Below are 14,981 nucleotides of genomic sequence, written 5' to 3'. Positions count from 1 at the left end.
ACAGGGCAGATGTTGATCAGAATACAAAGAATGGAAGAGAACTACTAAAGGTTAATCAGGAGAAAGAAATTAGAGTATATGGGGAAGCTAGATAGAAATGCAAAAACAGAGTGCAAGAGTACTATTTAAAAAGGAAATGAGTAAGTAAAGTGAGTCAAGAACAGAGGATGCTGTAAAAACTCAGTAGGTCTGGCAGTATCTGTAAGGAGAGAAAGCAGAGTTAATGTTTCAAGTCCTTTTGGCTTTTCGTCAGAACTGAAGAAAGGGAGAATGTGTTAGATATTAAAGTGTAGCTGTGAGAGATAGCAACACAATAGAGCAACTTTAAGAACAAAAGACAGATAGCTTGGTGTGTGTGGGGGGCAGGAGGGAAATGGTTTGAACTGAGGCAATACATCACTAGGTTATTTTTAAAAAGTGGTTAAGGATAGAGGAGAAAGGTCATGATTTAAAGCTGCCAAACTCAACACTGAGTCCCGATGGCTGCAACGTGTCCAACTGGAAGATGAGATGCTGCAGCTCCAGCTTGTATCTGGCTTCTAGGAGTATTGCAGCAGGCCAAGGACAGAAACGTGGGCATGAGAGCAAGGTGCAAGGCAAGCAACAGAAAGGTTGGGATCTTGCTTGCTGACTGAGCGAAAATGTTCCACAAAGCGGTCACCCAGTCTATGTTTAGTTTCCCCAATTTGGTGGAGATTACATTGAGAGTAGCAAATGCTATAGACCAAATTGAAGGAAGTGCAAATGAAATGCTGCTTAACCTGAAAGGAGTGTTTGGGGCCTTAATTGATGAGGAGAGAGGAAGTAAAGGAACAGATGTTTTTTCTGCAATTCTAAGGAAAGGTGCCATGGGAAGAGGATGGGGAGTTGGGTGTGATGGAGTAGTGGACCAGGGTATCATGGAGGGACCGGAGATGGGGAGAGGTGTTTCATCATTCTCGAGTTGGTGGAAATGGCAGAGGGTGATCCTTTGAATGCAGAGGCTAGTGGGGTGAAAAGTGAGGACAGGGGGACCCTATCATGGTTCTGGGAGGGAAGGGAAGGGAAGGGCAGAGGTGTGGGAAGTGTGTCAAAACCCGTTGACTGCCCTGTCAACCACAGGTGGGGGAAATTGCAGTTAAAGATAAAAGGAAATATGTCAGAAGCACCATTTTCAAAGGTGACATTATAAATATTTTTACTAAGGCATTTATAGATAAACATCAAACACAACCAAACCCAAGACCAAAAAGAGAACAAACAGGAGATCACATCATAACTAAATAACTAACCAACAACTACAATCCACTCTCCCTACCCTCTCCGCCTCCACCTCTTCGTATTAACCCCAGAAACAGCCCCCACCCGCTCCCTGCTGACTTAGCTGTCATGGAAGAAGTCAATAAACGGTTTCCATCTCTGAGCAAATCCTTCCACCGACCCCCTCAAGGTGAACTTCATTTTCTCCAGCCTAAGGGAATCCTCGAAGTCCCTCACCCACACACCCAGTTTTGGCGACTCCAAGTCCCTTCACCCCAACAGGATCCGTCTCCAGACTACCAGAGCGGCAAAGGCCAGGATGTCTGCCTGTCTCGTCCCCTTGACCCCCGGGTCCTCTGACACTCCAAACACTGCCAACCTCTGTTTTCGACAGCACCTCATCCTGCAGCCCCGGATACTCCTCAATAACTGTTGATTTCACATCCCGTGTGACCATTCGACCCTGTCCAATTGTATGGCCAAGGAAAGTGACTTGGGATTTTCCAAATTCACTTTTGGCTAGGTTTATCACCAAACCCGCCTCCTGACGTTGATCGAATAAGTCCATCAAATGTTTTAAATGTTCTTTCCACGTCTGGCTGAAAATTACCAGATCGTCAATGTATACCGCACAATTGGGTAATCCTGAAACAACTTTGTTAGTTAACCGTTGAAATGTGGCTGGAGCATTTTTCATGCCAAATGGCATAACTTTGAATTGGTATATACCATCTGGAGTCACAAAAGTTGAAATCTCCTTCGCCCTTTCGCATAAAGGTACCTGCCAGTAACCTTTAAGTAAATCCAGTTTGGAAATAAAAGCTGATTGTCCCACTTTCTCAATGCAATCCTCCAAATGTGGGATAGGATAAGAGTCCGTTCTTGTAACTGCATTAACCTTTCTATAGTCCACACACAACCGTTGGGTACCATCTGGTTTAGGTACCATCACTATGGGTGAGCTCCACTGGCTGCAACCCACTTCAATTGTGCCATTTTTAAGGATACTCTCAATCTCTTTGATAACCTGTGCCAACTTTAAAGGGTTTAGTCTGTATGGTTGATTGGAACAGTATTTCCCACATCTACATCATGTATAGCCATTTTAGTACTTCCCAATTTATCTCTACAAACTTGCCCACGTGATATCAATAACTCTTTCAGGTCAGTCCATTTTTCCTCTGGAAGGTAACTCAATTTATCCCAATTTTTAAGAACATCCTCGTTTTCCAATTTAATTTGAGGTATGTCATATTCACAGTCATCTGGATTTGGTTCATCACTTTGAGTTAGAATCCTTAAAACCTCCTCCTTTTTCTCTCCTTCCCTTTCAAAGTACCTTTTAAGCTTATTCACATGACACACTCGGTGAGTTTTCCTTCTATCTGGTGTTTTTACCACATAATCCACCTCTCTTAATTTCCTTTCAATCTGACAAGGTCCACAAAACCTTGCTTTTAAAGGTTCACCAACCACTGGTAACAACACTAAAACTTTACCTCCAATGGCAAAACTACAAACTTTAGATTTCTTGTCTGCTATCCGTTTCATCACATTTTGTGCAACTTTTAAATGGTGTCTAGCCAATTCACCTGCTCTATTTAATCGTTCCCTAAAATTTGACACGGAATCCAATAATGTAAGTTCTGATTTCTCACTCACCAATCTTTCCTCAATCAATTTAAGTGGTCCTCTTATCTCATGACCAGATATTAGTTCAAAAGGACTAAATTTGGTTGACTCATTAGGTGCATCCCTAATTGCAAAAGTACGAATGGGATTCCTTTATCCCAATCCTCTGGATAATCGTGACAATAAGCCCTCAACATTGTCTTTAATGTCTGATGCCACCTTTCTAACGCTCCTTACGATTCTGGATGGTCCGCAGTTGATTTAAATTATTTTATTCCTAAGCTATCCACAACTTGAATAACCTTGGGGTAAAATTTGATCCTTGATCCGATTGTATTTCTGTGGGTAGTCCATATCTAGTAAAGAATTTAAGTAACTCCTCCACAATCTTTTTAGCTGTAATATTACGTACTGGAATGGCCTCTGGAAACCTAGTAGACACATCCATTACAGTCAAAAGATATTGATTCCCACTTTTTGTTTTAAGAAGCGGTCCTACGCAATCAATTAGGACCCTTGTAAAAGGTTCCTCAAATGCTGGAAAGGGTATTAAGGGCGCTGGTTTTCTCACTGCTTGGGGTTTTCCTATCACTTGACATGTGTGACATGATTGACAAAATTTAACTACATCTTTATGTAGTCCAGGCCAATAAAAATGTTTCTGGCTTTTAGCTTGAGTTTTCCTAATTCCCAAGTGACCTCTCACTGGTACCTCATGTGCACCTCGCAATACCTCCTTTCAGTATCCTACTGGCAATACTACTTGATGAACTTCTGCCCACTTTTCATCCTGCCTGGATATGTAAAGGTCTCCATTTTCTCATCAAGACATTACTTTTACGGTAATATCACTCTGGTATACACGCAGATTCCTCTTCCGTGTATGATTTCTGATACATCTGTTTTATTTCTATATCTTTTTGTTGTAACTCCGCCAATTTTCCTGAACTAAAAATATCCGCCTCATCCTCCACCTGTTCTTGTTCTTTTTCAACCATCTGATCAAAAATCGTTTCTGATAATTGCACTTCAATTTCATCTTCACTCTTTGATTTCTCCTCGTCTTAACCTGTGACTTTGCAACCTTGTTACTACACAATCCAGAAAAATCCCAGGATATTCGTCCTTCAACACTTCAGTTGTCTGATTTTACACTGGCTTATCAACCACAGTAGGCATCACTCCGACCTACGATCCAGCCATATCATTACCCAAGATAAACTGTATTCCTGAACAAGATAGTTTCTCTATTACTCCTACTACCACTTCACCACTCTTCACTGAACTTTCCAACCTTACCGTATATTGAACACTACTCCTCTCACCCTGAATTCCATATATTACCACCTTTTCTGGCAACATTCTTCCCAAACTACATAACTCCTCATCTCTTACCATTAAAGATTGACTAGCTCTCGTATCTCTCAAAATTGTGACTTCTTTACCTGCTCCTCCTGATACACGAGTAAACTTCACCCACACAAGTAAATTCTTTAAAGAGATCTGGCACCTTCTTATCAATCACCTCTTGATCAGGCTGTACAATCTTTTGCACCTCCTTCGCTTCACTTGGGCTTTCCTTTACCACTTTAACAAACCCCACTGTCTTATCCTGTTTTACCACATCAGCCTTCCCAGTGCTTTTCTTCAACCACCAACACGGAGACTTTACATGGCCTAGTTTATTACAGTGAAAACATTGAAATTTTTCATTTCTTTTCCACCCTCCTGGATTTATTTTTTAATCTGAGGTACACTCTCCTTATTATCTCCCATCAGATCACCTTTACATTTACCACTTGAGTATTTCTCATGTCCCCAGTTTCTATCCCTCACAGGCTGAAACTGATGTCGGAATCCAAACTTTGATAACTAATTCATAATCATCTGCCATTTCTGCTGCTAATCTCGCAGTTTTAACCCTCTGCTCTTCCACATGAGTTCTCACTACATCAGGATTTGAATTTTTAAACTCCTCCAAAAGTATAATTTCTCTGAGAGCTTCATATGTTTGGTCTATTTTCAAAGCCCTTATCCACCTATCAAAATTACTCTCTTTGATCCTTTCAAACCCCATGGATGTTTGACCAAATTCTTTCCTTAAATTTCTAAACCTTTGTCTGTAGGCTTCAGGCACTAGTTCATATGCACCTAAGATGGATTTTTTCACCTCCTCATACATCCCAGATACCTCCTCCGGTAGTGATGCAAACACTTCAGTAGCCCTACCTACCAGCTTTGTTTGAGTCAGTAATACCCACATCTCCTGTGGCCATTTCATTTGTTTAGCCACCTTCTCAAATGAAATGAAAAAAGGCTTCTACCTCCTTCTCGTCAAACCGTGGTAATTCTTGGACATATTTAAATAGATTCCCACCAAGCCTTCGACTTTGACGCTCTTTCTCATTATCCTCATCACTATCAACCAATTGTACGTTTCCCTTTACGTCTGCCAATTTTAACTGACTGTCATGTTTCATGGCCATTTCTGAAGTTCAAACACTCTGTCTTTATCTTTTTTCCTGATCTGTATCTCCCTTTCTCTTTCTTTTTGTTCTGTTAGGACTATTCTTTCTGTTTTCCTTTCTTCTCTCTCTATTTCCTCTCTCTCTCTTTCTTTTTCCTCTCTCTCGCTCTTTCGTATTCAAGCTGCTTTAATGCTTTCTCATGTTCCATTTGTTAAATTTGTAACTGAAGTTTTGCCATTTCCAATGAGTCAAACTGTTTCTCAGGCAACTTTTAATGCTTAGCCACCGCCATAATAACCTAACATTTTCGCATTTTGTCAGGTAATGTTACCTGCAATGTTTTTGTCAAATCTAACAGTCTGCCTTTAGTCTCTGTCCGTAAGGTACTGCGTGTGACCGTCTCCACCCCCAAAAACTTCAGAGCCTCTGAAAGAGCCATTGTCCACAACACACTCCCTACTTGAACTAAAATTTACCACACCTGAAAAGCACCCACAATATGCTCACCCCTCACTGTCTTTAAGTTCACAAAGCCAATCCAATAGAAAGACTTTTATCCCCCTCGCGCCCCCAATTTGTTATGGGCCATAGTTTAGAGGACCCCAAAGTGCATCATGGAGTTCACCTGACCCACAACTTTAAATAGATTGTGGTATGGGGAGCACATGGCCCACTCTACAGGTATGGTACAGCAGAAATGGAAAAGTATTTTTTAAAGCAAAACAATGTTTATTCTATGAACTCAAGTTAACCTTTTTAAGACATGCAGTGAACATCTTAGCAACCATTAATCCAAATACAACCCCCAAAGACTACAACACTAAGTAATCCTTTAAGCTTTCCTTTTAACATAAGACTTAAAACACCTTTTACCAGAAGCACATCAGGTTAAAGTCACTACTGTTGTTAGTTTTAAATCACCAGGATCGATTTGCAGTCTTTAGGTTACAGAGAATCTAATACACCTTCTGGCTGTGGCTGCAGTTATCCAGCTCTGAAAATGAAACTAAAACACACCCTGCAGCAAGCAGCCGAAAACAAAAGTAAAAAGCTGACAGACAGCCCAGCCCCACCCTCTCTCTGACATCACTGCAGTAATAAACACCCATTTCTTAAAGGTACTCTCACTACAGATATTTATATACACACCCATTTATAAACACCCATTTCTTAAAGGTACTCTCACATGACACCTCGTCCATCTCAGAACTTTCCTTGTCCAGGAATTCGGCGGCTCGTTCACGTGCAGCCTCATCAGCGCCCTATGCGATCGGTCGACCTCTGGGGGCCGGTCAATGGCCCCCTTCTCCCATCAGCTTTTCCAGCATTCTGGCCACATACATGGCAGCGTCCGCTCCCTCAATGCCTTCAGGCATCCCTACAATTCTCAAGGATACAGGAACAATGACTGAATACTAATGAAATGAAGATGTTGAGATAGATGGTGTGGAATAATGAGAAAGGACAAAATCAGGAACCGTCTGAGATCAGTGAAGATTGTGGGAGCATGGAAGAAAATTTCCCAGAAGAAATTGAAATAGTATGGTCATCTAGTGCGAAGAGAGAGACAGGAAATGTGAAGAGAGTGATGGAGATGGGACTGCTAGGAAGAAGGAGAATAAGAAAGCCTAAGACTAGATAGAAAGATGCTGTGGTGAGACTTAAACATAGTGCGATTGGAAGAGGAATGGTGGCTGACAGGGGGAGATGGCAAAGAATGATCAAACAGCATTGTGGTTACTTGAAGTAAAAGAAGCCAAAAGAGGAAGAGGGCTGTCATTAATGAACACATCATTCCATAACAAACATAAAATAATTCAAAAACACTCAAAATTTCATATTTTAACATGTAGTTTATAAGTTTTACATAAAAGATTATCCTTAATCCTATAAATGGTGCAGAACAGAATCTTTAAAAAAATAGGTTTAGAGTAAAGCTGCGGAATTCTCCGTCGGCGGGATCCTCCGGTTCGCCGGCAGTGGACCCAAGCGCGCGAAATTCCCGACGGCTTGGAATGGCCCACAATGGGAAACCCCATTGGCTGGTTACGAGAATGGAGAATCCAGCTGCCGGTGTGGGCGCACTGCGCAAGAAAACATGGCTGGCGGATTGAAGAGTCCTGTCCAAGATTTCGAATATAATGAAATATATTTGCATTGGTATATGAATTGTGTAAATATCACACTTTTATATGCTTCCTTTTGAAAAAAATAAATTTAGAGTACCCAATTCATATTTTTCCAATTAAGGGGCAATTTAGCGTGGCCAATCCAGCTACCCGGCACATCTTTGGGCTGTGTTGGGCAAAACCACGCAAACACGGGGAGAATGTGCAAATTCTACACGGACAGTGACTCAGAGCCAGGACCGAACCTGGGACCTTAGCGCCGTGAGGCAGCAGTGCCAACCACTGTGCCACCGTGCTGGCCTTCACTTTTATACTTTCTAATTATAAGGAAACGTTTGTTTTTCTTCTAAAGAATATGACAATGAAAAGAATAGTGGGTTGACACACAAAATATAACTTATAATTTAGTTTGAACGTCTAGCATCTGATAATATACTGGCCGGGATTCTCCAATCCTGCGGCCAAGTTCGGACGCCGGCGTGAAAAGTGGTGCGAGCCACTCCGGCGTCAACCGGCCTCACCTGGCAGCTATCCACACCTTCCGAGGAGGCTAGTATGGTGCCGGAGTGGTCTCTGCAGCTCCGGCGCCCGAAAGCCGGCACGCCATGTCCGGCTCGGGTTCGCGCATGCGCGCCATGGCCGGCGCGCGTTCGCGCATGCACGCCACGGCCGGCGTAAGTTCGCACATGCGCGCCACAGCCGGTGCGTGTTCACGCATGCTCGTGGGTTCCTGTCTCTGCGCTGTCCCCTGGGCAATATGGCGGAGCCCTACAGGGAACCGGCGCGGAGGAACACAGGCCCCCACGGAAATAGCCCGCCCGCCGATTGGTAGGCCACCGTGCAGGCCCCCCCCCCCCGGGGTTGGATCCCGCCACCAGGACGGCCCCCGCAGGAGAATCGCCGGGGGGGGGGGGGGGGGGGGGGGGGGGGGGCACGGCGGCAATCCCGTGGGTTCCCGAAAATTGGCGGTGCAGAATCAGCGAGACGGCATCAGGGCGGCGTGGCGCGCCCACCCGGCGATTCTACGACCTGGCTCGGGGTCAGAGAATCCCGGCCATAGTGTTGCATTCAACATACTATGCAGTGTTACGATCCCAGTTATGTTAGAACTGGACGGGAAGATCCCAGAGTGGAAGCCTGGCTTAAAAGACGGCAACTTTTACTTTTTTAAAAATAAAACCTGAAGGAACAGAGTCACAGGACTGTGAATTAGTTTCAACAACAAAAAAACATTTATTAAACATGAAAATATCAGATTATAATACAATACTTCTTTGCACCCCCCCCCCTTTAGCTCAACAATTACACACAGGTTTACAAAGTACATTTTAAGCTACAATGATCTCATTAAGCCCTTCACTCTGGAAAGTGGCTTCCTGCGGCTGAGCAACAACTTACTTCTATTTACTCTTCATGCCGTAACCCTCTCGAAGCACAATAGAATCAGTTTGAATTGAAACCATCCCCCACACATAAAAACACCTTTGTCCAGCATGAATCTAACTATAGGTTTTACCTTTCCAGGCACAGCAACATTAAATTAAACCTACTGAAAAAGGTACCTTATTTCTAATGTTTACCAATTCAAATATAAATCCCTTTAAACAAACTTTGTTTTCCTAACAGCATTAATATCTATTCTTAAATCTGAGTGAAAATATTACCCCAGATATTTGTTTCTCAGAGGCTCGCATTTGTTGTGCTGTTGCCATGGTTGTTTCCAATGATGAGTAATCCTATAGTAGAAAGATACACCAAATGAGGAACATAAAAACTTGGATCATGACATGTTTCTGAATGTATCATTTCTAATCTGAGTACTTTTGTTTACAGTACAAATAATTTTGAATTACATGGCAAATAAATATGGAAATGGGCCATTCGCCCCAACTAGTCTGTGTTGGTGTTCATGCTCATAAACAGCAGTCCTATACTCATCTGCCCGTCAACTCAGATCCTTTTCCCTTCAACTAACAAAGTAACCTTGTTCTTAAATGCTAACATGATCCTCACTTCTGCCATATTTCTGGTTATGCATTCCACAGCCTCATGACACTGTAAAAAGGTCTTTGCTGCCCTGTCCTTAAACTTGGAGATTCAATCTTACATCTATGCTGCAAGTAATGTTAAATGCATTTGATATGCACAAAACTTCTTGAATTAAACAGTAACAAGGATCAGGTAGTATAAAGACCTCTAATGCTCGAGGTCAACCCTGTGGCAAGTCTCCCAAAGCTTGAATGATTCCCTTATATCTTGGTGACCAGAAATAGAACAGTATTCAAGATGCAGCCCAACAGAACATTGTATAATTTATTAATTTCTATGACTTATATGCTACTATTTTTTTAGCAGTACAGCTCACCATTCTATTGGCTTTGCTGGTTGTTGTTCAGTATAGGTTGATGTTTTGATGCCTCACAACAGAATTTTTCTCACCATTTTCTTCTCTTGGAGGGGCAGCACAGTGGTTAGCACAGTTGCTTCACAGCTCCAGGGTCACAGGTTCCATTCCGGCTTGGATCATTGTCTGTGCGGAGTCTGCACGTTCTCCCCGTGTCTGCGTGGGTTTCCTCCGGGTGCTCCGGTTTCTTCCCACAGTCCAAAGGTGTGCAGGTTAGATGCATTGGCCATGATAAATTGCCCTTAGTGTCCAAAAAAGATTACTGGGTAACGGGGATAGGGTGGAAGCGTGGGCTGAAGCAGGATGCTCTTTCCAAGAGCTGGTGCAGACTCGAGGAACCGAATGGCCTCCTTCTGAACTGTAAATTCTCTGAAGGCAGGGATTAATTCCTACAGGCATCATCAAGAAGTTCCTTCTCCAAGTAAACATTTTGCCTCTCAGGGTGAATTCAAAAAGACAGGGCAAGCTAAATCCCAATCTTATATAATTACACCATTTCAGTTGACTTCTTGGTCAAGTTCTTTCTCTTCTGAAGCCTGCCCAGGCACATAAGTCAAATTTGAGGCCTCACTGCCCCAACATAAGATCCAAGAAATTGGTCTAAATTTTATCACGAGATACCGACAGAGGACAAAAAGCGGGTCCTGGGCCTGCAAATGTTGGTAGCAGGAACATCTTGGCAATTTCACCACAGGCCTCCTCTTATTTGACCATCTGCATGCCCACTGTCCAATTAAGGATGATGGGTGCGTTCTTGATGCTGCAGGCCCAATCAGAGTGCTGAGGTTCACAAGGGAAGGTCTAGGGAGATCCTTTGGGCCAGGGCCTGTCTTCTCTGCCTGTGGCCACCTATTTGGGATAACAAGCCTTCAACACCAATGATCTCCCAGGATGCTGCAGAGAGGCAGCCTCCAGTTGATTGGCTGGAGCCCGGTGGTTCCTCACCTCTGTGGCGTCCACCAGCCTCCGCTTTGGTGACTGCTCTGTCCTCAGCCACCCCAGTCACATCCAGGGCCCGCTCCTCCAAGGTGTTGAGGATTCTTATGTCTGGCACCCCACCACCAGTCTGGGCCCTCTCCCGGCGATTGTGGGCGAGCTTTTCCTGACGTGACACAGAGAGGGCATCATTAGCCACACATATGGTCCACAGCGGTGGTGGGGAAGGCTTTGGGGAGGGTTGAAGAGAGAGGGCGGTGGACGGCGGATTGGGGTCGCATGGAGAGTTGGGGGCGGATGCTCGCATGGGGGCGGAAAGGTCTCCGGGGGGGGGGGGGGGAGGAGGAGGAGGAGGAGATGATGGGGGATGTTGGTGTCTACTCACTTGTGCTGCCCGGTGTAGGTCGTTGATCTTTCTCTGACACTGGAGGTCAGTCCTCCTGGTCACATCCCCAGTGCTCACAGCTGCCGCCACCTCGTCCCAGGCAGCACTGGCTGCCTTGTGACGCACCCTCTGGGACCCTTGGGGGAACAGGACATCCCTCCTGGCCTCCACTGCATCTAGGAGCCTCCTCAGATCTGCATCCCCGAAGTTTGGGCCAGTCTCCTGGGCGCCATTGTTACAAGCTGGCTGGGGTTGGCTGAGCAAGAGTCGTTTAAGTGCTGCTCTCCCTTGTTGCGGGGGCTGGCGAGCGTGGCGTTGGCGAATCAGCTGGTGGGCCTTCATTTGCACCGAAAAACCTGAGGCCTCGTTAAGAGGACCAATTAACATTGAATAGCGTTGCTGGCCTCGCTGGGCCGTGCGCCGGGAAGCTTGTGGCAGTTCCCACTTGCTGCCACACTTAAAAATCTTTCCAGAGAATCGCGCCCTATGTTTCTATGAAAGTTCAAATGGGACTTCCGGGTGCGGCGATGACCAGCTGAGTCGCACGTTTCGGCAGCTCCCTGTGAAACGGACTTTTGGGCTCTTGATAGGAGCCCCAACGGCAATTTTAACGGCTGAAAACACCGTGCAGTAAACCAGAAGGGTGTTCCCCCTGGACACGGATGGAAAAAGGAGGGGAAAGTGGCCGGATTGCAGCGGATCCTTTGGAACAACGGCAAGGAAGGCAAGCAGAAACCAAGATGGCGTCGGAAGGTGGCAGTTTCATATGGGGCCCTGAACAACAAGAGTTTTTGAAACGCTGCGTGGAGGAGATAAAAAAGGAAATGAAGAAAGAGTTGTTGGCCCCGATATTACAGGCGATTGAAGGGCTGAAAGAGGAACAAAAGACCCAGGAGCAGGAGCTTCGGGTCGTGAAGGCGAAAGCAGCAGAGAATGAAAACGACATACAGGGCCTGGTGGTGAAGTCGGAGATACAGGAGGCACACCAGAAACGATCTGTGGAGAGGTTGGAGGCACTGGAAAATAACGCAAGGAGGAACAACTTGAGGATTCTTGGCCTTCCCGAAGGTGTGGAGGGGGCGGACGTCGGGGCATATGTGAGCACGATGCTGCACTCGTTAATGGGAGTGGAGGCCCCGACGGGTCCGTTGGAGGTGGAGGGAGCATACCGAGTTATGGTGCGAGGACCGAGAGCAGGAAAAGCTCCCAGAGCCATAGTGGTGAGATTTCTTCGTTTTAAGGATAGAGAAATGGTCCTTAGATGGGCGAAGAAAACTCGGTGTAGTAAATGGGAGAACGCGGTGATCCGCGTCTATCAAGATTGGAGTGCGGAGGTGGCGAGAAGGAGGGCGAGCTTTAATCGGGCCAAAGTGGTACTTCACAAAAAAAGATAAAGTTTGGAATGCTGCAACCGGCAAGACTGTGGGTCACATATCAAGGGAGGCACCACTACTTTGAGACGGCGGATGAAGCGTGGACTTTTATTGTAGAAGAAAAATTGGAATGATTGGACTACGAAAATGAACGTTTGGACAAAGTGGTGGGACGAGTGGGGGGGGGGGGGGGGGGCGAAGAGGGATTGTATGATTAATCCTGCGGTATGGTAACTTTTCTTTCTCCCACAGGTGGTGATGGGGGGAGGTGGGGAGGGAGAGGAGATGGGGCGTTGGCCATGGGAGGCGGGGCCGAGGGAGAGGCGCGGGCTTGGTTCCCGCGCTATGATAATTATGGCGGGAATAGAGAAGCAGGAAGGAGGGGGCGCCGCACGGGGCGAGCCGTGATCACGGGGGGAAGCCGAGGTCAGCCAGAGTTTGCTGACTTCTGGGAGCAACATGGGGGGAGTAATTACGCTAGCGGGGGGTCTAGCAGGGGGGGGGAGGGGGGAATTACTGGGTTGCTGCTGCTGGGGAAAGGGGGGAGTGGGTACGGGAAAGGATGGGCGGGGGGGGCACCGTCTGGGAGAAATACAGCCGCGTGGGAACTGGGCGAGAAGCTGGAAAAAGATGATGGCTAACCGGCAGGGGGGGGGGGGGGTGGGAAGCCCCCCAACTCGGCTGATCACGTGGAACGTGAGGGGGTTTAACGGGCCGATAAAGAGGGCACGAGTACTCGCACACCTTAAGAAACTTAAAGCAGATGTGGTCATGTTACAGGAAACGCACCTGAAACTGATAGATCAGGTTAGGTTGCGCAAAGGATGGGTAGGGCAGGTGTTCCATTCGGGGCTGGATGCGAAAAACAGGGGGGTGGCTATATTAGTGGGGAAGCGGGTAATGTTCGAGGCAAAGACTATAGTGGCGGATAACGGGGGCAGATACGTGATGGTGAGTGGCAAATTACAGGGAGAGATGGTGGTGTTGGTAAACGTGTATGCCCCGAATTGGGACGATGCCAATTTTATGAGGCGAATGCTAGGACGCATCCCAGACCTAGAGACCGGAAAGCTGATAATGGGGGGAGACTTTAACACAGTGTTGGAACCAAGGCTGGATAGGTCGAAGTCCAGGACTGGTAGGAGGCCGGCAGCAGCCAAGGTGCTTAAGGATTTTATGGAGCAGATGGGAGGGGTGGACCCGTGGAGATTCAGTAGACCTAGGAGTAAGGAGTTCTCGTTTTTCTCCTATGTCCATAAAGTCTATTCACGCATAGACTTTTTTGTGTTGGGTAGGGCATTGATCCCGAGGGTGAGGGGAACGGAATATACGGCTATAGCCATTTCGGATCATGCCCCACACTGGGTAGACTTGGAGATAGGGGAGGAAACAAGAGGGCGTCCACCCTGGAGAATGGATATGGGACTAATGGCGGATGAGGGGGTGTGCTTAAGGGTGAGGGGATGCATTGAAAAGTACTTGGAACTCAATGACAATGGGGAGGTTCAGGTGGGAGTGGTCTGGGAGGCGTTGAAGGCGGTGGTTAGGGGGGAGCTGATATCAATAAGGACACATAAAGGGAAGCAGGAGAGTAAGGAACGGGAGCGGTTGTTGCAAGAACTTTTGAGGGTGGACAGACAGTATGCGGAAGCACCGGAGGAGGGACTGTATAGGGAAAGGCAAAGGCTGCATGTGGAATTTGACTTGCTGACCACAGGCACTGCAGAGGCACAATGGAGGAAGGCTCAGGGTGTACAGTATGAATATGGAGAGAAGGCGAGCAGATTGCTGGCACACCAATTGAGGAAAAGGGGAGCAGCGAGGGAAATAGGGGGGGGTGAGAGACGAAGATGGAGAGACGGAGCGGGGAGCGGAGAGAGTGAATGAAGTGTTTAAGACATTTTATAAAAAATTGTATGAAGCTCAACCCCCGGATGGGAGGGAGAGAATGATGGAGTTTTTGGATCGGCTGGAAATTCCCAAGGTGGAAGAGCAGGAAAGGATGGGATTGGGAGCACAGATCACGGTAGAAGAAGTGGTGAAAGGAATTAGGAACATGCAGACGGGAAAGGCCCCGGGACCAGACGGATTCCAAGTTGAATTTTACAGAAAATATTTGGACTTGCTCGCCCCGCTACTGACGAGGACCTTCAACGAGGCAAAGGAAAGGGGACAACTGCCCCCGACTATGTCAGAAGCAACGATATCGCTTCTTTTAAAGAAGGAAAAGGATCCGCTACAATGCGGGTCCTACAGACCAATCTCCCTCCTCAATGTAGATGCCAAGGTCTTGGCCAAGGTAATGGCAATGAGAATAGAGGAATGTGTCCCGGGGGTGGTTCATGAGGACCAAACTGGGTTTGCGAAGGGGAGACAGCTGAACACGAACATACGGAGGTTGTTAGGGGTAATGAT

General features: G+C 46.4%; 1 protein-coding gene across 4 annotated transcripts in view; it reads right to left on the bottom strand.

Moving 5' to 3' along the window:
* Positions 1 to 14,981, bottom strand: part of LOC140426254 (HORMA domain-containing protein 1-like) — a 128,860-nt gene that overhangs the window by 100,491 nt on the left and 13,388 nt on the right. For all 4 annotated transcript variants that reach the window (XM_072510777.1, XM_072510778.1, XM_072510776.1 and 1 more), the window contains exon 2: positions 9,133 to 9,204. In XM_072510777.1, the coding sequence (XP_072366878.1) occupies positions 9,133 to 9,180 (48 nt within the window). In that variant the 5' untranslated portion in view covers positions 9,181 to 9,204. The remainder of the gene's footprint in view (positions 1 to 9,132; positions 9,205 to 14,981) is intronic.

Source organism: Scyliorhinus torazame, chromosome 7 (genome assembly GCF_047496885.1).
Source record: "Scyliorhinus torazame isolate Kashiwa2021f chromosome 7, sScyTor2.1, whole genome shotgun sequence".
Classification (NCBI taxonomy): Eukaryota; Metazoa; Chordata; class Chondrichthyes; order Carcharhiniformes; family Scyliorhinidae; genus Scyliorhinus; species Scyliorhinus torazame.
The sequence above is the reverse complement of the archived record's forward strand: the minus strand, read 5'-3'. Positions and strand labels throughout refer to the sequence as shown.